This window comes from Ammospiza nelsoni, chromosome 2, assembly GCF_027579445.1.
Source record: "Ammospiza nelsoni isolate bAmmNel1 chromosome 2, bAmmNel1.pri, whole genome shotgun sequence".
NCBI classification, from domain to species: Eukaryota; Metazoa; Chordata; class Aves; order Passeriformes; family Passerellidae; genus Ammospiza; species Ammospiza nelsoni.
Window position 1 is genome coordinate 70,660,387 of NC_080634.1, and position 27,082 is coordinate 70,687,468.

Genomic DNA, 27,082 nt, shown 5'->3' on the forward strand with positions numbered 1-27,082 from the left:
TGAATCCTTACTGCAAAATCTTGGATGCAGAGTTAAATCCCTTTGATTTGAATGGGTTTTCATTAATCAAACATGAGAAGTGTTTCCCTAGTAAGCCTGCAGAATTAGGACACAGTACTTAGGAATATTTTTTTCTTTTCTAGATATTAAAAAGGTTATTTGCATTTGTCTGGGCTTATTTTTGAGAAAGCAACTATTTGTTAAAAAATAAAGTTTCAATTAATCAAGGAGTATTTGCAAATTTAAGCCTTGATTTCTAATGGGAACAGGATAGACAGTCACCTTTTACCTAGTATCTTCAGAATTAGAAGATGTGAAATCAGTGTCTACTTTCTTATGCATTATGGGATCTGAAGCAACTTCATGAAGTTTTTAATCACCAACCCTTACCCCTACCCTAGAAAATACATAGATGCAATTTTTCCTACTATTATCTCTCACAATATAAAAAACAACCAAGAAAAATTTAGGAAAATTTTGAGCAAAATTTAACAACAAGATGCTTCCTCATGTTGTAAAAAATTTTTATTTGCTATTTCCATATTTAAATACCTTACAATAAAACTAACAGCAAAAGGAAAAAAGTGAAGGATGAATTATATTGGAATATTTAACAAGCCTGAAATTTAGGATACTTTTCTGCCTTTCCAATACATTGCAGAAGTTCATACTTCTAAGAGCAGAGAAGAAATATTGTGTCTATATTCAAGAATAATATATCAAATGTAAGCAAATAGAATATAATGAGAATATAGCAAGTATTTATCATCCTAATCAATTTTGAGAGTCTAATCTGTTTTCATTTTTACAAGTTCTATAATTGTTTTTCACTTGGAAGGGGGAAGTTGGCATAAGAAGGCAAGAAATAACATGGTAAATTGTGGTTTATAAAATGACTGTTCTTGCTAAAAGAAAAAAAAAGTTTTGCAGTCCAAGCATTTCAGCCATTCCAGCTTAATTATTCACCAGTTTTACTCATGAGTTATTTTGAGATGCTTATTTTGTGATAAATTCTGAAATGCAAATTAGAATTACTTTTATACACATTTTTCCCAGTCTCCCAGATCAGAAAATACTTAAAGGTTGAAAGTTTCACAGAATGCCTCATAAAAGAGAAAAAAAAAGTGAAAAGATGACAATCATTTAGAGGACATATAACACTTCAAGCCATTCAGCAAATATCAAATTTGAAGTACATGCATGATTAGCAAATACCAATGAGGAAAACATTCCAGAACAAAACTGCTTATGAAAGGTATAGCCTAACGATGGCTTCCAACAAAAATAGTATCTTGTTTTTTAAGAAAACAAACGTTTGCATGTAGAGAAATAATCCTAAGCAGCATTCAGAAATATCAGCGCAAAAGGAAAAATCTCCCAAAGGAAAAAGTGCATAAAACAGCAAGCTGCTTTCTCTGTAAGCAAGAAAAAATTCCCAGATCTTATTTCCTGTTTCTTCTTATATACTTTTGCCTATTGTTTGAAAACAGCTGTAATTAGACTAGCAGTCACTTTCCATTTTACAAAGCAGAGACAGATAGATTGTGTATCATGGAGTTGCTAAAACTCAGGAAGGCAACACTGAATGATTACATCAGATGAGCTCCCAACAAATACCAAACTTGAACATTCGCTTTCAAAACATTATTTTCTTACATGATTGAAATGAAAATGCATGGAAGGAGAAAGAAACACAAACCCAAAACATTTTGCAGGTAAAGAATCTGAATAACCTTGCTATGTTGGCATGCATACCCACCCTTCAGTTTGTGAGAGAGGGATGAAATAGCAGAGGCAGGCCCAGCTACATCACTACTTTTGTAAATACGCTCACGAGAAGCAAGGCAGCAGGATGGAGTTTCTACAGTGGAAAACAGTTGCACAGAAGCAGCACAGATTCAATGGAAAAGCAGCAGAGATAAAAACAATAGCATTTCAAATGATATGCATCTTCTTTGTTATGTACTCTGAATTCCTACATTAGTTTTAAATGACAGACAGTAGTTTGTATAGGAATGCAGTAAATCAGCTTCCTTGATCTAAAAATGCTGCAATTTCAATCTTAGTTTTTAAGATCTAAAAAGGTAATATATGAGGGCTAGCCAATGACAGTTATGGTTTATTATAAAAATCAGCAGTGTCTAGTTTTGAACTGAACCTGGGTTTTAGATGTTAACATTTAATCTGTAAGTTCAGAAATTAATTATTTAGAACTTCAATATGCTCTTCCAGATGATCAATTTACACATCCTTTAGTGAAAATTAGAGGAGATCTAATTTAGTTTTGGAGTCTTGTTAATCACTGGAAAGAACGAAAAAAAATACATTAAACACACCAAAACTTTCCGTTCAGAAGTGATTGCACCTCATTAATGTAATGTTTTGAAAAACTTCACTTATGTAATGAAGTTCCTCAATACAAGAAACCTAACTAGTAGTAGATGAATGTCTACCCAACAGTATACAGATGAAAAAAAACCTGTATCAGGTCTTAAAAATAATTCTGATTTAAGAAAAATTCTGATGTCATCCAAGATAATTTCAGTACAGTGTACTGACATCAAATCTGTTAGAAATACAACTCCACAAAAATAAAACTTGGGGAGAAATAATAGGGAGTTTTCATTTCAGTCTATAATTTTTTTTTTCTGGTTTTAAGTCCTATTCCTTCCTTTGGAAAAAAAAGTGTACAATTCTTACTGCAGTAATAATGGTAAAGAGAATGTGCATGTTAGAAGATACTGTTTTAGACAGACCCTTTTGTATAAATGGAGTAAGGTAGCTGTATTGAAAATATTTCAATTCCTACACTGTTTAAGATACCTTTTTGTTCTGGTAATACATTTACTAATTTGTACACTCAACAAGCCTGCTACCTTATGCAATGAGCTATGGTTCCAGAAACTTTGCAATGAGAAGGTGTTCATAATTTGAAGTAAGAATTTCATTCTCTAAAAAAGGAAATGAATCCTTAATTTTTCAATACAGTATTAACACAGATTTAACACCAGTATTACCTACTTTTGATACCAATACCAACTATATAGCTTCTGAGCAACAGGATGTTACTCTGTCAATTTTTAAAGGTAAAAGGCAGACAAACATTAGGAGCACAAAACAGTAGTAGCAGCAAACCTAAAAATGTCAATTTGATACACTAGCATCCCACGAATAATGAAAGGAAAATTTTTACAAAATCCACTTTCAGGAATGCACATTTATACTTCATTCTTTCACTCTGTCTCTGAGAACACTTACATTTTACAATACTGTAATCCAGTGTTGAATGATGCACTACTACTATTAAATTGTTTCAAGGGGGACTGTGGGTCCAGCAGTATAACTGGAAAGACTCAGGGACCAACATTTTGATCAGAACTCTCTCTTCTTGAAACATCCTCAAAGACTACAAAGACTTGAAATACAAGGCAGGCAAGGCTGTCTCATGAGCCATTCAAATATGACAGTGTGCCTTTAGTCATGCTCTTTCCTTCATCATGGAAACACCTCCAGCTTGAAAAGCCACCCAATATGGAGACATAAGAGGCAGTTCAATTTCAATGGCAGGACTGAAATTTCAACAGCTATGCCTACTTCCTCTGAGGAAACCTAGGAAGCAAGACATACCACTAACTGGCTCATGTGAGTCTTCTTTAAGCAAACTCTGTAACCATCATGTGAAGTGCCACTGGAAAATGGAGTTAGCTTCAAGTTTCTTCTGAAATGCCACTGCTTTTCTGCATCATGGTGAATGAAAGCACTGACCTGCCTTTGCTGTGCTGCCTGAGCAATGGATGCCTCTTAAAGATAATGTACTCTTCTTTCACTCACTTTTACTGACATGGAAACTACAATACAGCTGTCAGTTCAATCTCCTCAAGCACTGCAATCAACATATCTTTCTTCACCTCCTGAAAATGCCAAATGTCATAGTAACAGCAGGACTAGGACTTTTTTAGAAATTATTTTTCCATGAATAAAAGAATGCACTGAATTAAAAAAAAGCTTGAATATTAAAAAGAAAAATGTATTTAGTACGGTTAAAGTGGGGATTTGAGTGAATGAATTAAAGCAAAACCGGAAATATGCTATAATGAGAAAAATATTAGCAATATTCTATACCAATGGTGGGGCTTGGAACACTAACACTTGAGCCACATAAGTGTATTAACTGAAAGAAATGTTCCTGTCTGGGAAAGGTACACAAAAAAAAAGAAATCTATGCTTTTCCAATTTGTAACTACAATGTCTGAAGATGTGCTATAAAGAGATTTGTTCTAAAAAAACACCTGACACAATTTGTACTCTTTTTCCAGCCTTTACCATACCAGCCCTCCAAGGATGGTTTTGGATTGACCTGGCCAAATGTATGTTTCATATGTACCCTTGCCTACGGAACCTGAAAAGCCTAGGTTATGGGACCATTTAATTCAGCTCAAATTTTCAGGAATGATAACCTTGGCAATTTCAAGGTATCATTATTTTTCATTTTTAAATTATGAAAAAAACAATTAGATAAGTTGTCATTGGTTTAACTGATGATTAAATCACACACAGAAGAGATCACCATGCCTGGTTGAGAAGATTCTCTCAATTTTACTGAGACACTACAAAGAAGCACATCTTATGTGCTCCATATGTGTGCTGGTCTTTTGTGCCCCCTCTACAGTTTTAGAAAATGCAGACAGAAGCACTGTGGCTCTAAATGCAATTTCACCAGCGCCTAGTTGGGAAAGGAACAAAACCAAAAAGAAACTGATCACACAATACTGAAAAGATGCATGGAGGAACTCCTGACAAGAATGGCAGGAGCCGATGATGGATGGTTGGACTGCAGCTCTGCAGCACAGACTGCAAAGGAAGCAGGTGACAGGACACTGTATTGAACAGCAGCTCAGCACTGCAGCTTCTGCCTGCACAGGAAGAAGTACCCCAAACAAGCTGCATGGCTGCTAGGAGGGAGAGAAGTTAACATATCAGAAATCATGGCGGTCAAAAGCTTTTTAACCCAGAAATCCATCCCTCATTTGCAGTATCAACTCAGGTGTGAGGAAACATGGCATAGAGGTCTAACACTGGTGACTGCAAAGTCTCACACTTCCCTCCTTAACTTCAGAGCTCAGCAGCCAATCATCAAATTTTGGTAACTGATGCTGGACAACACGCCAAGATCCTGTGACTCACACTTGCCACATCTAAGGAGATTTATAACCTAGCATGTATTGCTGAAGGTTGAGAAACTAGATCTTCCATGACCTTCTAGGCTTCCTCACTTCGCCTACAATCAGAACTCAACAGAAATTTGAGTCTTCTCTGCTTTTAGCAAAAGTTCGTTGACAAATAAATCAAACAACCAGTAATAATCTTGTGGGTATGGCAGTTTGCAGTCACAAGCAAATCTGTTACTGATCATCTTACAGGCTTCTCAGAAGCAAGCATAAGCAGGCTGCAGCAATTACAGACGGTTTTGGTCAAATATCCAAGGAAGAAACATACATAAACTTGTGATCTTACTGGAAAAAAATTCTTGCTAAGGCTCCAAGTCAATACAGATGTTCCTGTACTCTAAGGTAGGTTTTGCCAGCTCTTCTACCTTGTCTGAACTTCTAGTTGCACACAAGACTAACAAAGAATTAAAATAAATGGCAAGAGTACCTCAATTTTGTCTGTCCTTGTGAAAAGAAAAGAATCTCTTGTATAACTATGTCTGAAAAGTAGCAAAGGAATTGAGCAGGACAGAACAAATCAGCCCTTCACAGATTTCTAGCAAGTAACACAAAACTGAGGAACAGTTTCCCTTTTGCTTTTCCTAATATCCCTTCTGCAACAAATTCTTTGGTATAACACAGAGTGCCGTTGTCACTCATTTACAATGTGAAAGGAGCAACAGAGGCACTTTTTATTTCCTCAAGCATTATATCTCAGGAGGTGATTGTCCTAAACTGTAGTATTTCTGAAAAACACAACCAGACACTGTGTTGGAGGATAAAAGGTTGTGACAAATCCTTTCCTTGTTTCTTAAGTGAATTTGCAAACCAAACCTCAAGGACAGAAAAAGCTCCTAAAAAACAGATACCTACAAACACTTCTAAGGAAAACTATAATCTCTCACCAGCACAAAGTATCAGATCAAGATTTTTCATCCTATTATAAAAATTTAAATAAAGGAAATAATTCTAGAGGGCATTCAGCAGGATGCTAGCTTTCCTCAGAATTATGCCAAACCAAATTTCTCCCCAGAAATAGAGATATTTGAGGAAGAACAGAAAATGTAAACAGTAGACTGAACTATTTAGGCTGACTTGCAATCAAGATTGGCATTTAGTATATAACATCTGCAGACAGGAAAATCTGGGCTGGCACAATTTCTTTCAACAATTAGACTATCATTAGTCCATTTAGTAAAACAGTATACTGACTATAAGCATTCATTTTAATTTTAAAATCTAACTTTACTGCAGGAAGCACTAAAGGATGGAGCACATAAACTAAAACTAAGCATGTCTAGGGCAAAAACTCAATTGACTTGATATGGACTAAAGATGTGTTGTTTAGTGGATTTGACTTTTAATTACATGTTTGGTAACAGGAGGCCATAAAGTGATTTAGAATTAATTAATTAAAATTGCATACTGAAAATTAATTTATGTTACAGTTCTAATATAACTGCATTAAACTTTTAAATGAACAAGTATATTGATATAGTCTTACAGGCATCCCTGACTATGTGCTGAATTTGGATGTACTTGCAAATGGAGGATGAACAAGTTTGCAAAAGTCTAAGGAAATTTAAACAAGAAATCTCCCATGTTATTCTTTAAGTTTGTGAAAACAAAAACATTAGTATTTCTCTCCTTTATGAATAATTTACATTATCTGCATCAAACCTGACACTGGATAATGAACTGCTAAAAAAAAAAGTGTATGCATCAAATCACAGTCAGTGACCAGTACACCAGTTCAGGCTGAAAATTTTTTTCCTTCTGGAAGGGCAAATCATGAAATTGGTTGAGACCTTGTCCTAAGGTCAGATCCCAGACACAAATTAAAAAAAATTTTCCAGTTTTGTGATTTTATTATTTGGTAGACCACCAGTGCTCCTCCTCTACCTGACAAAAAAAAGGCTTCCATTTGAATTGTATCCATATGAATATGTACTAAAACACAAAACATGGATGTACCTTACTGAATACAGTTTATCTAAACATCTTGGACAGAGAATCCATTGAGCAAGATCTTGTTGGGCAATCAAAAATGATGCTTTTGTTTTCATACAATGTAGGTCTAAATGCTAAAGGACAAATCATCTGAAATTTGAAATAATACAATTAGGGTTACTTTTGATGCAAAGCTGAGTAACTGTTTTTACTTCTCTGAACAACAGAAAAGAAAACCTAAAAGTGATAGGAAAGAATAAATATTTGACAAATTCTCAATAAGGGTGTGCTGATGCCACAGGCAGTCAGCTGTTTATCTGAGTAGAGTTTGGAATATTCTGCTTTCAGGATGTTGGTGTAAGTCCAGCAGAACTACAGAAGATCGTGATCAAAAGGTTTCTGACAATCCTCGTAAAAGCAAATTAGAAATCTTAATCTAGCTCTCACATGAAGGACTTCACTGCAACTTCAATAAGCTGAGCTGGAGAGATGCAGGACTGCATATACACAGACACTGAACTGACTGACAGGGTCAACAAGAAAGAGCTGAGGCACCTCAGAGACAGCTTGTGGGAGACAGGGATAAAGGAGTATTCCTGTGACCTGTGCTGTAACTGTTCTGCATGTAAAAGACAATTTAGTGCAGGATCAGCTATCCATCATGAATGCTGAGCTTTTAGTTTTCATTAATCAAAACAGTTTCCTGTCCTCCCATCAGTAATCAGGTTAGCTGGTATTCACCTCAATGAGCAAACTTTCTTTACCATGCCAATCCTATGAACACCCAACACAAAATTAAGAAAACATTTCTTATGAATAGTGCCAAGTTATTCCCGTTGTCCTGCTACATCCCTAAAGTTAGGAGCAATGACAAAAATAGAAATTTAGGAAGTAAGAAAAGTTAATACCTATGAACTTACTGAAGTGCATTTTTGATGTTAAAGGAATTATCAACATTTTGTACTATATGAAATATTTACCTTATTTATAAACCAGAGTTGCATAAAATATTGGAAATGCACTTTCATGACTTGTCTATGGTGAAAAACACATACAAACCCAAAATACTGTCAATATAAAAATTAAAGTTGAACAAGTATACTTCTTTGGGAGCATTACTTCACATGCTTCTGAATCATGAAAAACTTAAAAAAAACAAAACCAGAAAGGTGCACTGTGGGATGATTAGCAGCTGGTAAGCAACTGAGAACAGCAATGTGAAAGCTGCAGAAATGGACTGATGAGGCAGGTAAGGCTGACAAACTTACTCTGAAGCTGTGGCTGAGGCTGCTGGAAGGAAAGGGGCTGTCCGAACACAAATGGACTGTGGACAAGGGAAGAGGGAGCTTTTGCAGCTTGATCAAAGATGGAAGGAGCTGGGAGATTTGGCCGTGACTGAATGGAATTCAGTATGGCACTCAGTTGGTCACCTGTAGTGGGCAAAACAGTCAAAACTACAACCTGTTACCTGTCATTCTCCACAAAGGCAGAGTAAAATGGTACTCAAAGTTTCAATGATGATAACAGAGAAAGCTCATACAACTCATTTAGCCACATACAACTCTGGTTGTGGCTAAACATAAAAATCTCTCTCCATGCATGGCAACAAAATTACTATTTTTTAAGGCTCATGGATATTTTACTGCAATTATTTTAAGCATTTCAAAATAGAGATTTGTATTTGCCTTGCTAAAAAATGAAGAGCAGCCAAAGAAAAAACAGAAATCCCTAGCACTTACAGTAATACACACATGCAACAGTACATGCAGAAAAAACATTAGAAAAACTGATGAAAAGGGAAAGCTAACATGTAATTAGGCTTTGGCAAATGTATTTCTGTGCCAGTGCTTAGGTAAATATTTACTCATTTTTGCAAATATTTTTAAAACTATTCTGTTACACTGTTTTTCAAGGTCAGATTGAAGTTAATTTAAAAAATCTGTAAGTACCATTTAAGAACTGGAATCGGTTTTCTGAAGAGTTACCTACATTTGCTGTGAGGCAAATGAAGGGATTCAATACACTTATTTATAAATTATAATTTATAATTAATAAACTCTTGATGTTAAAATCAAGAGTTTATTTTCTGAATGCCAATTTTCAAAGAACTCCATGTGAGCATTAGAAATACATGACGCCTCAGTAAGAAGGCCACACCATGTCGTAACTTGAAGTATACTTAGTAATATGAGGTAGGAGACACCTGAGATTCTCTCAAATTCTTGATTTGAACCATCACCAGACAAATCCTAACAATGTCACTTTATTCTGCAAATTCCTATGACTGTGACAGCATTGTAGAAAACCTAGTAAAGAATTTTAGCAGCTGATATAGAATTTACGTTTTTTGATTATTATCAATTTTCTTTTTAAGGAATTAGGGAAATACCAGCAGATGAATCAAATCCAGTATTACCCAAGAACTGAAAAGTTAAATTTGTTTTCTTGATATTTTGGGTTAAAAATTAAGATGACAAAATAGCAGAAAATAGCTCGAATGCCCTTCTAAATAATCATCTAGAGGAATCCATCAAATTTATTTCACTATTTTGGAAGCAGCATACCTAAAACCTACTGGAATGTGTACTTCAGCATCAATCATTCCTACCTTGAAAACCTAGAAGTGATTGAACAATCTGGTCTAGGGGGGGTTTGGACCTATGGTGATCTGTAAGATCTCTTGCAATCCCAGCCATTCTGTGATTTACATGTCTGACAAACTATTATTATTAAATGTAACATACCTAATTTCTAAAATTAGAAATTATTGTAAAGGGAAGAATATCTGAGAAGTTGAAAGTTATCTGCCCAAAATAATCAAAGATGGAGGTGGGTAGGGCCAATCATGAGGAATATTAAAAACTTGCTTGTAACACAAAAAGCTGGAAGAGAGAAGACATAGCTAAATCAAACAGATTCCTTGTGGGAATCAAGTCTTTCTTGCAGGCAATACTGTAAGCCTAAAATTAATGGTTTTACAGTAGGAAACTCTTACCTACTGTAAAACTATGATGGGGATCTATACCTACACCTATTATGGGGATCTTTACATTTGATCACTTATTTTGAAACACACTTGGATGGGACTGAAATTTCATCAAAACCAGGGCATTTCTATAGAAGTACTTTTAACAAACAAGCCCCTCCAAAGAAGTGCTTCCTTGGGAATTTCCCCTAAGAGATTGTGCCTGTGCCTTTCATTTTTTATCTTATACAAAACTCAGAGCTTCTTAGACCTGAAAATACAGAAAGACTTCATACAAAGTAATGGTACTGACGAAGAATTCTATTTTTGGGAAAGTAAGACCATTAATCTTTCAATATAATTGCCAACAACTCTTGGGCAACTCAAAAGGAAATACAGTACACAGACTGAATGAAGCCACGTAGCTGAGTTGTTCATTCACACTAAATATCACAGCTTGAGGGTATCTTGAGAAAATAATGCATACAAAATAGTAGGGAATTCAATGCCAGGAGTAGCTTCCAAATGTTTTGTTACTGTATCATCCCAAAGAAACACCTTTGAACTGCTTAAGAGGTAGTAAAGAGAATCACAATGTCTTTAGAAATCAGGATGCCTGTTAATATAGCATATTTATCAATAAGATTTTACCTTTGGACAACACAGAACAAAAAAATTGTTGCCTTAATACATTTTTGCAGAAAAAAGAACAGATAATTCTTCTGCACTATTACACAATTGACACCGAGAGACAAGCTGTAATACTGCCTCACATCTTAAATAATTCCACTTTTGCCATTCCACCATTACTCTGAAATGAGTATGGATGAACTGGGAAAAGAAGGTTTAAAAGGCTCTAAAAAACAAAAGGAAAATGCTTCAACTTGTGCAGCCTTTGTCCAAAAAAGAGGGTTTCCTATAACAATGCATAGACAAGTATGAACCACTTTCTACACAGTAAACCACTGTGAAATGATATAAGAACTATTTCATGTTGTGACATTAACAGAATAGACTATTTAGGAATAGTTATTTTTCTAATCTTCTCTCCTTTAAAGTTTTAAATTCTTTTATTTAGGATACCATGAAGAAATATCTGCTGGTACTAAAAACCACATAGAACACCTTAGGCCCTTATTTGTAGTGGCATCAGCTACAGCAATGTAAGAATAAAATTATAGAGCTCCATGTTTCAGGAATACTTCTCAAGAACCTCATGGAAAGTCCCTTCTGTATTATTAGATCTGCTAGAACTAACAAAGAAAGGAACAGAAAGGCACGCAGATTGAGTTTATTCTGACGGCTTTTATATATGTATTTAGATCTCGCCAACAAAATAAACCATGATTAAAAGAAACAATTGTTTTATATCAGTAAAGGAAACTAGACTTAATTTATTTCCCAGCAGTTGTAACTAGTATCCAGACGACTGAAAGGCAACTTCAGTTTTATAACTTCTTTTTTTAATTTCACAACAAACTTTAAATGGCATGTTTTACCTTGTTAACTCACTAAAGGCATTTTAAAATTATGAAGAAAGATGACAAATGTTTCTTCATGGACTTTTTAAAACATGCTTTCTAAATCAAATAGTTTTCTAATCTTGTTTTACATGTATTTTTCATTTCAGCATTTCAGTTTTGTGCCTACCAATGCAGAAATCCCAAACTAATTTCCAAATGTTCACTGAGTCATTTTATACACAGTATTTAGACTGAGTGAAACTAAAGCAGAGAAAAAAGCAGTTTTAACACTTTGCAATTCATTATACTATTGCTTTGGAGAAGACCTGTGGTGCCTCGAAAAGCAGAAAATGAGTAATAAAATATAGCTATTAAAAATATGAGTGTAAAAACATACCTTTGTTATTTCCAAGGCCATAATCAAACCCTTGTCCATTACTACAGCTTGTCCCCTTACTGAAAGCTTGTATTGAAAAAGGACTTGGGGGAGGAGTCTGCACATTTTGATCTAGAAGGAGTTGCTCTGTAAAAAAACCACATCACTTTGGGGTTAGACCTCTGAGTAATGGATTCCCACTAGAAAGATGAGTCACAAAGCAAAAGGTGATATTTATTTCCACCGATAGCACTCCTCCTCTCGACTAAATTCTCTTCAAAAAAACCCACACACTGTTCTTCAGAACTCATGCTCTAAAAATACTAAGACATAGGACTTTATACTAAGTAGACTGTTTTTGTTTGACTGAGTTGTTGGCAGCTATGCCATTATTTGATACGTTTTTTTTCAGTAACATCATTCAGCAGTGTTTATTCTTTGGACAGCAATTGTTAAAATCCCTTTGACAAAGCAAGGTGGACGAAGGATGGTTTTCAGAGTGACAAACTAGGGCCACTAAACATTTAATTGTGGCTACCCCTGATAGTTCATGGAACATGAGACATTTTTTCCTGACAAATTTATTTGTATCTGCAAATGAGTACTATAATTTGACTTTCTGTATGATACTAAAGCAACCTCCAACCCAAACCAACCTGGAGTATTTCATAATATTCAAAACTACAGGAGAATTAAAAATAAATGAGACAGAATCCACTTGACTATTTAGATTCACAGAGAAATTACTGACTTAACGTGGTCAAAAATACCATTCCAACTGACAATATATATGAAAACTTTCAGAAGAAATATCCCAAATTCAGGTTTTTAAAAGCTTGAGCTGGCACCTTGAATTTTTTTTTCTTGTCAGTGTACTAAAATTAACATGGATAAAATAAAAAAAAAATCACAACTCTTTAAAAAGTACTTTTTAAAAAATTGCATTTCAGGACAAAACTGCATTTTAGAGTACAAACTCTACATAACTTATTCAAGTTAAAACAAGTTATGAGGGAGAAAGTTATAAAGTTGGAAATTTAGTCAGTCATAAATAAAGGATCAAGAATTTTTTCTATCAGAAGCTACTCTAGATCTTGCTGTAATACTGTAACTGTCTACAGACCTAGCTATTCAGAGTTCTACCTTGTATCTGACAGAAACCCTACTCGTTATTTTATTTAATTATTTAATTTAATAATTTTTTTAAATAATGAGAACGTGAATGTAATGTGAAAGATGGTGCTATTCATGGATAAAAAAATGGACATTTGCAAATCTAGCTAGAGCACCTCTAGATCCTTATTATTTCCCTCTAGCAAAAGCATTGAAGCTGATCATAAATTTTGAAATAATTTCATTGCAAATAAAAACAATCAGTTTAAAATAACCTTCAGATATGGCTTAAGTGCACAAAATTTTACATGGCACCGGGTTGGATTAGGAATCTAGAACAGGTTGAAAAATCTCAGTAATTGCACTGGTAACTGCTTGAACTCCTTTAGCCAGATGCCCCAGAGACATCTGCCTTCACCCTACCTGTAAAAAGAGACTCATCTAGAAAAGACTAACAACTGTTACATTGAGGCATGGGATTCATATCAGAAAGTTTCTAAGATGGTATTTCCATGAGCTGTATTGCAGAAATCCCACTACAGAGTTTTGTCCACAAAACCTGGAGATTGCATTTCTGTTTTTCTGTGAGAGCAATGCTATATTCCAAGATGTCCTTCAGTAACAGTGCCTAAGCATCAAGAATCTGAAGACAAACCTTCAAACAAGGGTCTTGTTTAAAGTCTTCCTGATTTGTGAATTCTTTCTTAGAGCACACATATACTTTGAGAAATTTAAGACAATATGAAATGATAGGTCAAATACTAAAGATGAAAAACTACCTAAAAATGCAATACTGTCAAGTTACTTATATGTATTTCCCAAAATAAGCATTCTGGAATGGAAATTTTTACATGCTGCTTAATGTATTAATTTCAGATAAAGTATTTTCTACTGGAAAAGCAAACAATCCTGTATAAAAATAGAAAATAATGAATTTATCAACCCTATTATTGAATACCTGTGCTTTCAACAATAAGGTACTGTTCCAATTCACAATTATTTCATTTATGGAATCTACTTGGGCTCTTTGAGCACCTCAGAACTTGACATTATCGGACACAACTAAAATTAGAAAAGCTATGACTTCTGAAGGAGTGTTTGAAGCATTCCATAAACATTTATATATTTAATGAAAAACTCTTGACTATTCCCCTTCTTTGCAGAAGGTTTTACACCCGATAGCCAAGCTGCAACAGTCTACAGAAACACTTATGTATTAGCAAGGAATTGCTTTGTTCTGATACAGTAACGTGATGATAATTGTTAGAGTATCTATGTGTGAAATGAATTTCAGCAGCAAATGTGAAAACCAGAAAAATGACAAAGAGTCTGTTAAAATGAACTAATAAGAGGCTGACAATAAGTGCGACCTAAAAACACAAGCAGAGGATAACTGCTGAGGTCAAAGCTTTTCATAAAGATACTTTTTGGAAAACAGATGCATAAAAATTAACCCCAGAGCTGAAAGAAAAAAGATGGTTAAAATTATCACCCATAACCATAACTGGTACAGAAGAAATAATACAGAAATATTTTGACTGTTTTTTAAAAAAAATAATTTTAAGAATGTTTATAAACAACTTTTAAGCCCAACTGTGCAACATAATTCAAATGAAAATACATAAGCTAATGTTATACCTGCTCAAAACTCAGATACTTCTTTATTTCTCCTGTTTAGATTGCTTATTTTCTTTAAAAAGTAAATGAAAAAAAATAAAACAACCACTTGCCATCTTCATGTCGAAGGTACTGGTTTCCACCTCTGTCTCTAGCTAATGACCATGCCTCGCCTTCATCACTTTCACAGAACTCTACCATGCTGTTCTTATCCATTTGCACCCATGTACCTTCTGAATTAGTCACCTGATGCAGACACATAAAAAAGCACAATTTATTGACTTCTCAAATAATTCAGTAGCACGATTCAGCAACTACTTATAGTATCTGGAAAACACATTAAATTTCAATCTTTCTATTAGAAAGTAAATGTTAAAAAAAAAAAAGTTTCTTAAATTAAGGCCACAGGCTGAGGCAGACTGAAGTACAAACCTATTTATGGCATATTTACATTTAGGAGTAATTCCAAAAATTTTAGACCTATTTATATTCAGAAGAAGCAAAACACCAACACCACAACTTCAGAAAATCCACATAAACCTAAATAAAAACTGGAGGGAAATAGTCACCAAGATATACCTTCTAATCGATGGTGGCAACAGGAGAATTATAATACCAAGATGTACACGAAAGGTTTTTATGATTATTAATTTTGTTCCTGATATTATATTTAGGAAATAGCATGACACACTTCATCCTTAAGCCCTACTTAACCATAAAACACCACAACTGGAAAACCCAGAACAATAACAATAGTTCAGCAACTAAACAAATTGATACAATCAGTAAAGAGAAACAGGAATTTGTTAAATGGTTAGGTCCTAGGAAAACATTTTATGAAACAGAATTCTTTCAAAGAATAGGACAAAAAAGTAGATCAAGAAACAATTTTGTAAGGAATACCATAACAGAAATACATAAGCAAGCACAGGTAACTGCAGTGCAATTTTAACATTATTCCAATCAATGCAAAAAGGCAAGAGACACGACTGCATTAGTACTGCTAACATAAACCAAGGTCAAAGGCCAGTAATTAGCATGAGGAGGGGAAAAGCAAACCTGGACAGAGGCAGATTCTTTTGCTGCGGTTACTACTGTTATATACTGGTATCTATGAAGACATGAACTGAAGCTACAAGGATCCATACCTCGCCCACTGCCTTGACTTTGTTTCCCAGAACTAACATTCCAATTGGGATACCTCTAAGGTTAGGGCAGCTTCTGATGTTGTGACCTGATGGGCCAGTCTTCACTACCTTGTACACTCCAGGTCCACCTCGAAGGAATGGCATGTCTTGTTCTTGCATCACTGCTTCCTGTGGGCAGTGTGAATTTAGGTCTTTGAAAAAATCATCAGCATTAGACCTAGATTCCTGAGAAATTAAAAAAAAGGCAAAACAGAATAAAACCTATTAATACCACCTTTAAACTACTGAGATAAGAAACACTTACTTCAAGACTACAAAAGGTAAATTTCAGAGCTAAAGGAGATCCTAGTTACATTGCTAATTTTAGTGTGCAGTGCTGAACAACTAACCACTACTGAATTGCATATCAATTGAATTACTCCTGACATTACTCTTCAAGCAAAAGTGGTATAAATGTAACCATTTATATAAAAATAATAGCTCATATCTAACATCAAACACAAATTATTTATCTAATTGCTTTCACTAAACCCTTATCCTCGCTGACATTTCTCAGAATACATATACATTCCTCCTGCTCTATCTGTGAAATTTTGTTAAAGTCTGGGACTATGGAAAGGGAATTCAATATTATTTTGTACTATTTGCTGATAAAATATATATCCAAACCTGAAGTAGAAAACACTTTGAATTTCTTACCAAAAAAAGTGGTAGTTACTAAAAGAAGAGAAAAATTAGCATAGATTTTTCAGTCAGCAACAGCTTAACTGAAAAGCTTTGTACAAAAAAACATGAGGGACAGAAGTAACAAATGTGCAATTATTTCAGAAGAATGCAAGTGAGAAGCAGGAGCAAGTTCCACTACACTGAAAGTCAAAGGTACTTCTAAAGGAACATTAAGGAAAGTTACCAACTACATAATGTCCTGCTGGATGAAGCCAGGGGTTTCCTCATTCAGCTTACTGTGTTCAGCAACAGGAGAAGCTTTTTAGAAGCAGCATAAAATCTTTACTAGTGGTCTGTCCCTTATATACCAACAGCATTTAAAACCTTTTTATTATGGATGTTACAGGGTATACCCTATTTTCTTTACTGTCTATTTATCAATCTGATTTATCAAAATTTAATTTCTTCTGAATATGCTGATACTTTCTGCCTTGACAATCTCCCACAAAAACACCTTCCAGGAGTTCACTTACTGCTGTGAGAAAGAATAGTTTCTTGGTCACATTTAAACCAAACTTCTGGTTACATTATTTACTTTTAAATGAATGCAAATTTCCTCTGATCTCTTTAATTATCATGTTTTCAGCTTTTTTTGGTATGGAAGTCTGTGCATGTGTCCAGACTAATACAGGAGTTTTTTTCAAGAAGCCTTTACACAAAAATGATTCTATTATGTAAATATGTAACTTACAAAGCAAGTTAATGCAAGCTGAGTTAAACTGGTTTGAGAGAAAAAAAAAGGACAATTTAAACATAGTTTAGATCTTGACACAATAAAGTCTGCTATTCTGGGGAAAAACAACCAGTGGACAAACAAGTTTTAAAATCTCTAAACAAATGTACTTCACATTATTGTCTTCATTACAAATTTCATACAAAAAAAATCCATCTCAAAACATTACAGAACTGATATTCAAGCAAACACTTTAACAGTCACTTTAAACAGCTTAACTGTACATAACATATAATGTTCCTAGAATGAAATAATTTTTAAAAACCCATTAAGAATGGTCTGAGTATTTATTAAACATCTGTGTGGTGGCTTTACTGATATAAATATCATCTTATTGGATGGCACAACTTTATGTGGAGCCTCCAATAACAGAAAAATATTTACCAGTCAATTCTGCTCTAAGAGAGAATGAAAGGCTTTGTTATGTTACTAGGCCACCTCTCTGAATTTCTAATTTGGTTTGTTAAAAAAGGAGAGCATTATTTATTAATTATTAAAAATTCAATAATCTGCCCTAGTACTTTTTTCTCATTTTAGAAGAAAGAGACACAGATACAGCACTGAATGCAAATCTGCTGTTTCCTATAAAAGTAAGTCACAGACTTCAAAGTAAAAAGTAAAACAGACTTCAAAGAATATTGAGCATAAAGTTGAGTCATAAGGTGCATTCTGAAAACATGAGATACAGTGTGACTGTTCCTGTAATTTAACTCACCTTAGGGGGTAAAGCTTTGGAAGTCCATGAAAAAAAGTCCAAATCCCTTACTCCTTGGCTAGCATTAAAGACATTCTGAGCAACAAAGTTTGAAAAAAAGAGACATATATCAACAAAGAAATGGGAACAAAGAAATATTGGAGGAAGAAGCTCAAGGTAGTATAATGCAAAGTTTCTCCTCAAGTAAATTTACTGGTAGAATGTTTTGAAAAAGGGGGAAGTTTTGTTTTCCTAATCAAGTCACCTGAGTCCATTGCTCACCATGGCAAATAATCCATTACACAGAAACAGTTTAGTATGTCAAAAGCTCAAAATGGATGTAGTGTGTCATGCCATTTACTGAAATTAAGAGCCAGACATCTCTTACAAAGCTTGAGACTTCAGACATAGAAAAATCTCATATTTCTGTTACCAAGAAACGGTAGCTGGTCCCATCACAAATCAGTTTTCTAGTGAGATGGTCTCCTGTTCTAAAAGATGATTTCAACCAGTGCAGGACAAGTGCACACAGAATTTTAGTCACCCAGTCAGAACCAAAGAGATAGAGAAGGGTTAAGCTCTCTGTTGCTGAAAGGAGTTTACTTGCACAGAATGATTTCACCAGTTTGCACATCAAAATTGTACTTTTAACTGGAGCCAAAAACTTCAGTGCTATATGGAGAACAATTGCTAAATTCCATTAGTTTTGTAAAACATACAATGTACTAACAAGTTTGTTATGAATAATTGTAACCCAAATATAGCTGCCAGAGAGACATCACTAATTTTTTAACCAATTGCACACACTATCGAAATAAGCACTGCTGCTCCTGCTTAATTTTTCCTCCCAAAAAACAGTGAGGACAGCATTTCTTATCACCGGAAAACATGAAAAAGAAGCCATCTTTTTTCCCACAAGCTAGTTTCTATTCATTTCAAAGAAATTCTCTGTCAAATGAAATAACAGTATATATATAGCAGAACTAATAATTGTATTTATGATGGAATCTCTTTGACAAAGCACCCATTTCATCTATATGAACTGAAGTATTAAAATCTAATTTCTTATCCCATCCTGATATGGGAACCAAATGAAATCCCTGCTCAGCAGCTGCATTAAAATTCAACAGTAGCTAAGGCAGTAAGCCCTTTCAGGCAGAAACAAGCACAAAACACCCTTGGCATGCTTCATCTGTGTTCCTTGAAAAAGCACTAACATGTTAAAAGTAAGCAAATCTACGTTTTTACCACATGATAGATGCACATAATCTACTATATACCGCTTGTAAACATTAAATTGCAATAGTACAAATGATCTGCCATTTTGACAAAGAGGGAAAATTGTCACAACACCAGCATTTCTTTAGAATTGAGTACCTTTACCCACAACTGAAGGAGGTAGCCATGCACTAGTGATATATGCTCTGGGGCACTGGGGAAGGGTCTCTGATAGGAAGATTAGCAAAGTACAGGTTTATCAACTCAGCATAAAACTATGGCAACTATAAACAGCCTACATGTGCCTCATGAGTGTACTTCAGAGGCATCCAACCTACTTAAACTGTCTGATTCTATTACTCTGCAGCATATCACCTTTTTTCTGATGGACTTCCACTGAGAAACATGGACTATCCATACCTGAAATATTTAGGTATCATTTCAAAGATCTATTTTTCTACATAGAGCTCTATGTGTAAAATACACAAGGGAAACCAACAGCAGTGAAGTGGGACCATGCTGGCTTAGAAACACCAAGAAGATCAAACTAGAAGCTTTCTTTTGCTCTGGGAACTTGAGAACTTCCTGCCTATTATAACACTGCACACCAGTTTAGATGAATAGATCAGGCAGCTATTTGGGAACTAGGCTTTCATTCTGAGAAAATACTAAATACAAGCTTTGAATTTAGCCCTTATGCTATCATTTGTAGATTTAGTTGATGCTTTCTTTCAAGAGTTTACCTTCCGAGATCTAAAACTAATTTTAGAAATTCATAGTTTTCCCAATAAATTCAAAGTTTCAGAGATTAAAAAAAATTAATTTGTTTTGCCACAAAAAAATCTTTGGTCCATTAAGAAGCATTTATTATTTTTCAAATACTTTTCAATATTTCAGTTATTATTTTTCAAAACAAAGACTTATCTTAAGCAGCCATCTTGACATTTTATCCAACACAGTCTTACTCTTCAATTGCTTTCCATCATGCTTAAAACAATGGCAGAAATTTTTGTCAATGTCCTTCAGTGTTTCCACAGAATATTCAGCTTTCTGAGGTTCTGTGATCAAGCACTGGAGCCTACATACTAATATTAATTCTTTCTTCCATTGCAATAATGGTTTGAAAAAACAAGTTTAGCAATCCTTATTTGCCTTTGGTGCCAGGGGAATGTAATATTGTAGCTGGACATCAAGGTACAATATTCCTTCTTATAAAGTTTTAAATTTAAAATGAAGTAGTGAGAACTTCAAATGTGATGTTTTAAAAGACAAGTTCCAGAGTTTGACCAAGATCAATTTTTATTTCTTCCTAGAGTGCACTCTTTTGTATCATATGTTCTTTTCTCCTAAGCACTATGTGTAAGCAAGAATAAGTAACTGTCTGTATAAGGAATTTTATAAGCATTTTTTCAAAAACAGATACCTGAATATCATAAGACTGAAGGAAAAGTATGTACCAGAGATAGAATCAGCTTATTCAAAATTGCAATCTATTAAATTCACAATCTCATAATTATCTACAATCAATTGGATGCACAATTTTAGATCAGGGGCTGTAAAGCAGTTCCTTGTGAAAGGACAAGAGCAACAGAAGAAGAGCTGAAGACTTTCTAAGAAGGTAAATGAGCACAGCTCAAATAAATGAAACACTGGCAATACCATCAATCTCCCCTTTCCTATGATAATTTATCTTCAACTATAATAGCTCTAATAAAAATACAGAAAGTGCATTTATGAGATCCACAATATTCAGTATTTGCTTTATCATAAAATACCTAGTTAATGCTAATAAACATACATAAAATGAAGATACAAAATATACATCAAGATGAAAAGAGGTCCCAATTAACACTGCCAAGAACCTCTACTGTTTTTAATCTGCTCACTGTTCCATAATACAGTGAAGAAACAGAATAACTAAAACTTTTAAAAAAGTTTTTACATATTTTCCAAAATGCACTGAGAAATTTTATTTACTTAAGGGATTGATTATAAAAAGCCTGTATATTTAAACATGAGAAAGCAATGTAATTGGAGATGACAAGTCTGCCCACTCAGAGTTGCATAGAAAATGGAATCTAGTTGAAGAAATGTGACATCTATTTATACAGGGAATACATGGCCTAGCTCAGGCATTTGATCTTCCCTTTGCATTTTCAGTCACACAAGAGACTTTCTCCAGTCTTCCTTTTAAGCCAAAACTGGTTGAACGGCTTGGCTTCAAAAAATCTCACACAATCAAAATTTTTTCTACTGCATTCTGCTCATCAAGTCATTCAGCTGCACAAATCAACAGGATTGAGCAGATATGAATTATACCACAGTTTAATCTAACAAAACTTTAGCATTTATTACTTAATTCAGTATCTTTTTTGACATAAATCATTCATCTCTAGAGGACTGCAAAAATCAAATTTGACAACTTGCTAACAGTCAGTTTTTTGGACAATTCTGAGGAAAAAAAAGAGTATAATTTGAAATATTTTCAACCTAGTAATCACCATAAAAAAGATTTTAAGCTTCCTACCAAGAAAGCAGTATCTGTGCAAAGGAAGGATCTAGTAAGAAAGCAGTATATGCTAGACTAGCATGCTGTAAAGACTTAAGGCATTCCAAAGTCAGTCTCTGAACCTTATGTTTTGTCACCTTTAAAATATAGAACGTTAGAAAACTATTTTCTTCCTTTTTCCTCTTATTATAATATATATATATATATCAAACCAACAAATCTTACTGCTTATATACCATCATAATGAAATAAAATAGTTTCAGGATATGCCAAGTCCTCCTGAAAATCTGAAAATTAGAGCCACGCAAGGAAACTCTTCTGACAGTAGCTCAGAACACATTTCTTGCACATGCCTGCACTGCTGAAAGAGTTGCTCTCATAACCTTTTGCTATGTTGGCTGCCACTTACAGAGCAGAAGCCAAGAAAGCACATGACGTTTAACTTGTGTCAGTCAAGACGTGTGACTGGCTACCTAAAAGAAAATTCGGCATATCTGAAGCTCATAACAGTCTAAATGGTAACAAAACTAATTCATAAGAGTGTTCAACAACCCCCAAAACCAAGAATGAATCTTTCATCTGAACTTCAGATGCAGAGAACTAAATGTTTGAAAACTGAATGCTGTTTTTCACATTTGATTGTACCTGATCTCCTTATTCATATGAAATTTGTATTCTCAAGATTATGCTGTCGAGACTGAATGCTCAGTTATTCATGACAGACATTTCTTTCCAGGCTTCTCTCAAGGAGAACAGCATATGCTCTTCCCTAGAACCACATGTATACCAGAGCTGTATGAAATATGCCAAGCAGTAAGTTCTTGCTAATCACAGACAATTGCTGAGCTCAAAAATATTCCCTTCAATAAGTAAAAAGGTACTGAAGATAGCTAAACTAAAAAAAAAAAAAAACCACAAAAAACCACTAACCACAACTAATAAAAATCTACCAGACTATAATACCCATCTAGATAAACAATATTTGCTGAAGTTAGTTACTTAGTCAAGATAAATTCACTTTTACCATGGGTGAACTGGTAAAATACAACTACTGCACAGAACTATTAATATTTCATGGAAGTACAAAACAGCAATTTTCTAATGGCAACCAATTTCTAAGGCAAAAAATACAGGCAAAATTTTAAACAAAGCCTAATTTTTTTCCATGTTTTCATATATTCTACAATAGACTAGAAAAACACTGTGATGACAGGCATATTTGAGTGACTGATTTCTGAGTACAGAAATAATTTGCTTCTCAAATCCAAAATTAAAATAATTTCCCAAACAAGGATTCTATTAAAAGAAATCTACAAATAGAAATATATCAACAAATAATTTGCAGACAAGAAGACCTATTCACATCACATAACAGTGTTTGGCACAACAGCCACAGGGCATTATGAATTTCCAGTTTTAGCTACTAGCAAATAGCCCAATTTCACTGGAACTGGGACTATCTCAGTTCTTCTACAACCAAAAAACATGAACAGCATAATATTACTGGTTGCAGTGTTTAACTTAATGAAATATTTCTCAACTATCTTCAATTGCAGCAGTAGCTTACTCAGACAAGATGACAAATGAAATCTAAATAGCAGTATCAATTACATCTGATTCTCACATTCTGCCCATAAGCAAACAAGGTACTGCCCACTCAGGTGAATGCATGAAAACAGATGAGCCAGAAAGGCTGGCACTTTCATGAATCCTTTGAGAAACACTGGTTTAGCTAATAAAGCTTTTCCTTTTTTCGTCTTTCACATTTTTCAAAAAACTGTAATTGGTTTCCAGAAAAGGTCTAGCCTTTAACTGTAGTGTTGACGATCACCATTAAAGTTATTCACTTCCTGTTAACTCTTATTATAAATTCAATGTTTGTCTGGAAGCTCTAGGGTTCTTTGATTAGCTAATGAAGTGGTAACTTAAGGATTCAGGTATAAAACTCACACAAAACATCCACAAAACCCAGAGTCTAAAGAACTTTTTTGGTTGGTTGGTTCTTGTAAAAAGCAACAATTACATTGATTCACTGCAGGCTGCAAGCCTCTTCTGAAATTATAGCACCAGTGGACACTTCACAGACAATGCTATCTAGCATAAGAAACACCTGGTGCAGACCACAATCCAAAACTACTCTGCTTTAATTACAGCAGTCCCTGCACTTCTGTTTCTCTTCTAGAAGAGGCTTCAGTATAAAAAGCCTCATACCTTTCTACACTCCACCCTCATTACACAGCAGCCCTCCAAAATGCACACATATAAGGTTGTATTTGATAATTAAAATATCGTTTACCTCAGGATTTTTTGCAGCCTTAATTAAAGAAAGTCTTGTAATGAGGATAGAGTGTATTTTTGGATATTTTTCAAAGGCACCTTTTACTTACGTCAACAGGTACCAGAAGGCTCTTGCCAAGATGTTGGTTAAAAGACAGACACCAGGCTTCAGTGTAACCATTCATGTTTGGAACATACTTCTTTATTGTTTCATCATTCAGCCTCAGCCAAACACCATCATCATTGTGGATCTATGGGAAACAAGCAACAAGAACGAGCCATGCCCTCCTGTAACTGTTCTGGAGCTAGCAAGGATTAACAGACTTCAGGCAGACAAGAGCAGCAAAGAAGCAACAATCCTTACAATGCTGATACAACAAAAGCAGAGGTAAAGAGGAATATTGACAAAATCAGAACTCCAAAGCAATGGGGAAGCATATTTTTTTATAAGTCAAGGCATGAAAACAAATTTAAATCAGATCATGCAGTAAACAAGAATGGCTTTGAAATAAAAGAGGAAAGAAAGCCAAGCCTTAATAAGGTTTATAAATTCCCCACTTCCCATTATTCCATTGCTGGCATGACTTTGTAAATCACAAAAATATTCCTTGCATATGAAGTTATATTGTAAGAAAAATACATGCATAGTAGTCTAACACACTAGTAGTGATCTTTCAGATCTCTAAGTAACAGATGTAATGAAAAGGACATCTGCATCTGAATTTTTGTGTAGAGTTGAAATAGTAAGTAGTGAAAAGCTAAATCTTAAGCGGTATTATTGTAAGATGAACTCCAGGAATTTTCTTTCCTTATATCAGTATCAAATGTTTGTTACACAGGTTTGAAGTAAATTAAAGGAAATGACAGCTTGAAAAACTAAATTAGTAAATTTAGATTTTTGCAATTTATGGTCTTAGGTTGCATATGTCAGCATCTAAACATGGAAAAAACCCCATTATTTTGCATGAATTACCTTTACATGTCAGCCCAATTTTCAATAGAAATGTCTTATGGATTACCTCATCAATGAAAGTGATGGATCCATTGACTTTCACTATGCCTATCTGCTCACTCTGAAGGGAAGGGTGGCTACGGATACGAAGCCCTGCACTGTCCTTGGCCACAAATTTGCGAACCTAAGAGAAGCAAAGAAAGACAGTAAGGAAGAAAAAAAAAATTGGAACAGAGCTCTCAGAGTAAAAAGAAATAGGTTTAACAGGTTCTGAAATGCCAGTGACAAGACAGCAGTCTTAAGAGTTACAGTTTGTTGCTAGTTTCCCATGGCTGCTGTGTATAACTTCATTTTTCTACTATAAATAAGAAAGTTATAATGTTCCAAAACACATAATGTAAGCATGCATTAACTTGGAAATATTTCTGTTATACCCTACAATAATCAGTACAACCTTCTGATTTTTTTAACAAACACACATTTCATTCACTGCTGAAAATTTCACCAGATTTGCATTTTCAAATTTATTATTTCTTTTAACTCATCACCCTCGGATTACCATTTCTCAGTTGTGCTACTGCAGTATTTTTTTAGTCAGCTTTTTTTAACCAAAAATTGGTTATTTTCCTTAGCTAAAGAGTTTAACTAGCCATTTTAAAATAAAATAATCTTTCTACTTCTTTATCTTTTAAACAGCTATTTCAATAGTTTCTTCCTTGTTTTTCCACAGCAAGGTTAGAGCAGAGGCTTCTTGCTATTAGCTGGACTTTCTACAGCACCACAAAATCTTCCACTTGTTATTCACTATCATGTTTTTACCATTCAAACATTATCAGGCACCTATTCCATAGAGAACAAATGTAAGGCATCCTCTTGGTTTCTTAAAACCAGAGATGCATATATTCTACCCATATGGTATAAAACCGTTCTCTTGGAAGGTTATTTTCAAACTCCACAGATAAAAGTGATAAAAGTATCAATAGAAATATGGATTTTATCTATAACGACATAAAGGACAGAATGATGTGTAAGGAACAAACTTAGGGATACATAACAAAAGGTAAGAGCTAAGTGTACGAACCTTTTTTCCCTAAAGAAATTATTTAAGAAATTATATTTATTCTGAGGATAATTTAAAAAACAAAATACAAAACCAACAAAACTCCAAAACCAGAAGCATGTAAAGGATTTCATACATAAATTACTCCAAAATGTGCAAGGTTTTGCTTATTAACAGTCCTCTTACTTGTAATACTTAGATTCTCTCAACAGACAAAGCTAGGACTTTCAAGGTCCTTGGAAAAGTATAAACTGAATCACTGCTGATTCACTGAATGCTGACAGCATTCTAAATACAGACCAACCAAAAACAAAATCTTGCAAATTAGGGGTCCTTGCATCATGTTACTTCAGAAAATCGTTATGACAGTTTGCTAGAACTTGGATTAAAAACTTTAATTTAGAGGAAAAACCCACATTCTAGATTTTGAGGAGGCACAGGCCTGGAAAGAGCCGCCTTCTCTTTTGCAACAGCTAACCTAATTAGTTAATACAAAACTTCAACCTATAACTAGAAATTACTTAAGGATCAGATCCACTGACAGAAAATACAATAAAAAAATCTGATCAGGAGTTCTCTTATGCTCATTTCTGACCATGATGAAAAACTGTATCATCTGATACAGTGCCTCTTTGCTAGGAACATTTCTGTATAGCACAGTGGATTTGTAGCTCCATAACACCTCCACCGGCAGCTCTTCCATGGAGCATACACCTGGATTCCAACTGAAGAACTGACTAAGGCAGAAAGGCTTAGCAATTAGGATGTACATCATCCCTACAGCAGTTTTCAAGACCCGTATTGCTGTGCTATTTTATCTGACAAATCTGCAAAGAGGTACACGTCACACAACACACATGTCACATAATAAAGGGGTGCTGTCCAGGATAAAGCGACCTTAACAAGGGGTTTGGTCTATGAAGGGGTGAGAAAAACCACTCCCAGGCCAGAGCTTTTGGGTTTGGTGGTTGGTTTTGGGTTTTGCAATCAATGCTAGCTACTTCTTGTGTCAGGATGGTAGAAACCATCAAAACGTGTTAGTGACCGATCATTCTGGTACCAGTCTTGCACCTT

The 27,082-nt window shown here is 34.6% G+C and overlaps 1 protein-coding gene across 1 annotated transcript in view; it reads right to left on the bottom strand.

The window, feature by feature from the left end:
- Nucleotides 1-27,082, bottom strand: part of MYCBP2 (MYC binding protein 2) — a 175,269-nt gene that overhangs the window by 31,347 nt on the left and 116,840 nt on the right. The window contains exons 51-55 of the mRNA XM_059466971.1: nt 25,016-25,132; nt 24,107-24,247; nt 15,840-16,064; nt 14,805-14,937; nt 11,983-12,108 (exon numbers count right to left, since the gene is read on the bottom strand). Of these exons, the coding sequence (XP_059322954.1) occupies nt 11,983-12,108; nt 14,805-14,937; nt 15,840-16,064; nt 24,107-24,247; nt 25,016-25,132 (742 nt within the window). The remainder of the gene's footprint in view (nt 1-11,982; nt 12,109-14,804; nt 14,938-15,839; nt 16,065-24,106; nt 24,248-25,015; nt 25,133-27,082) is intronic.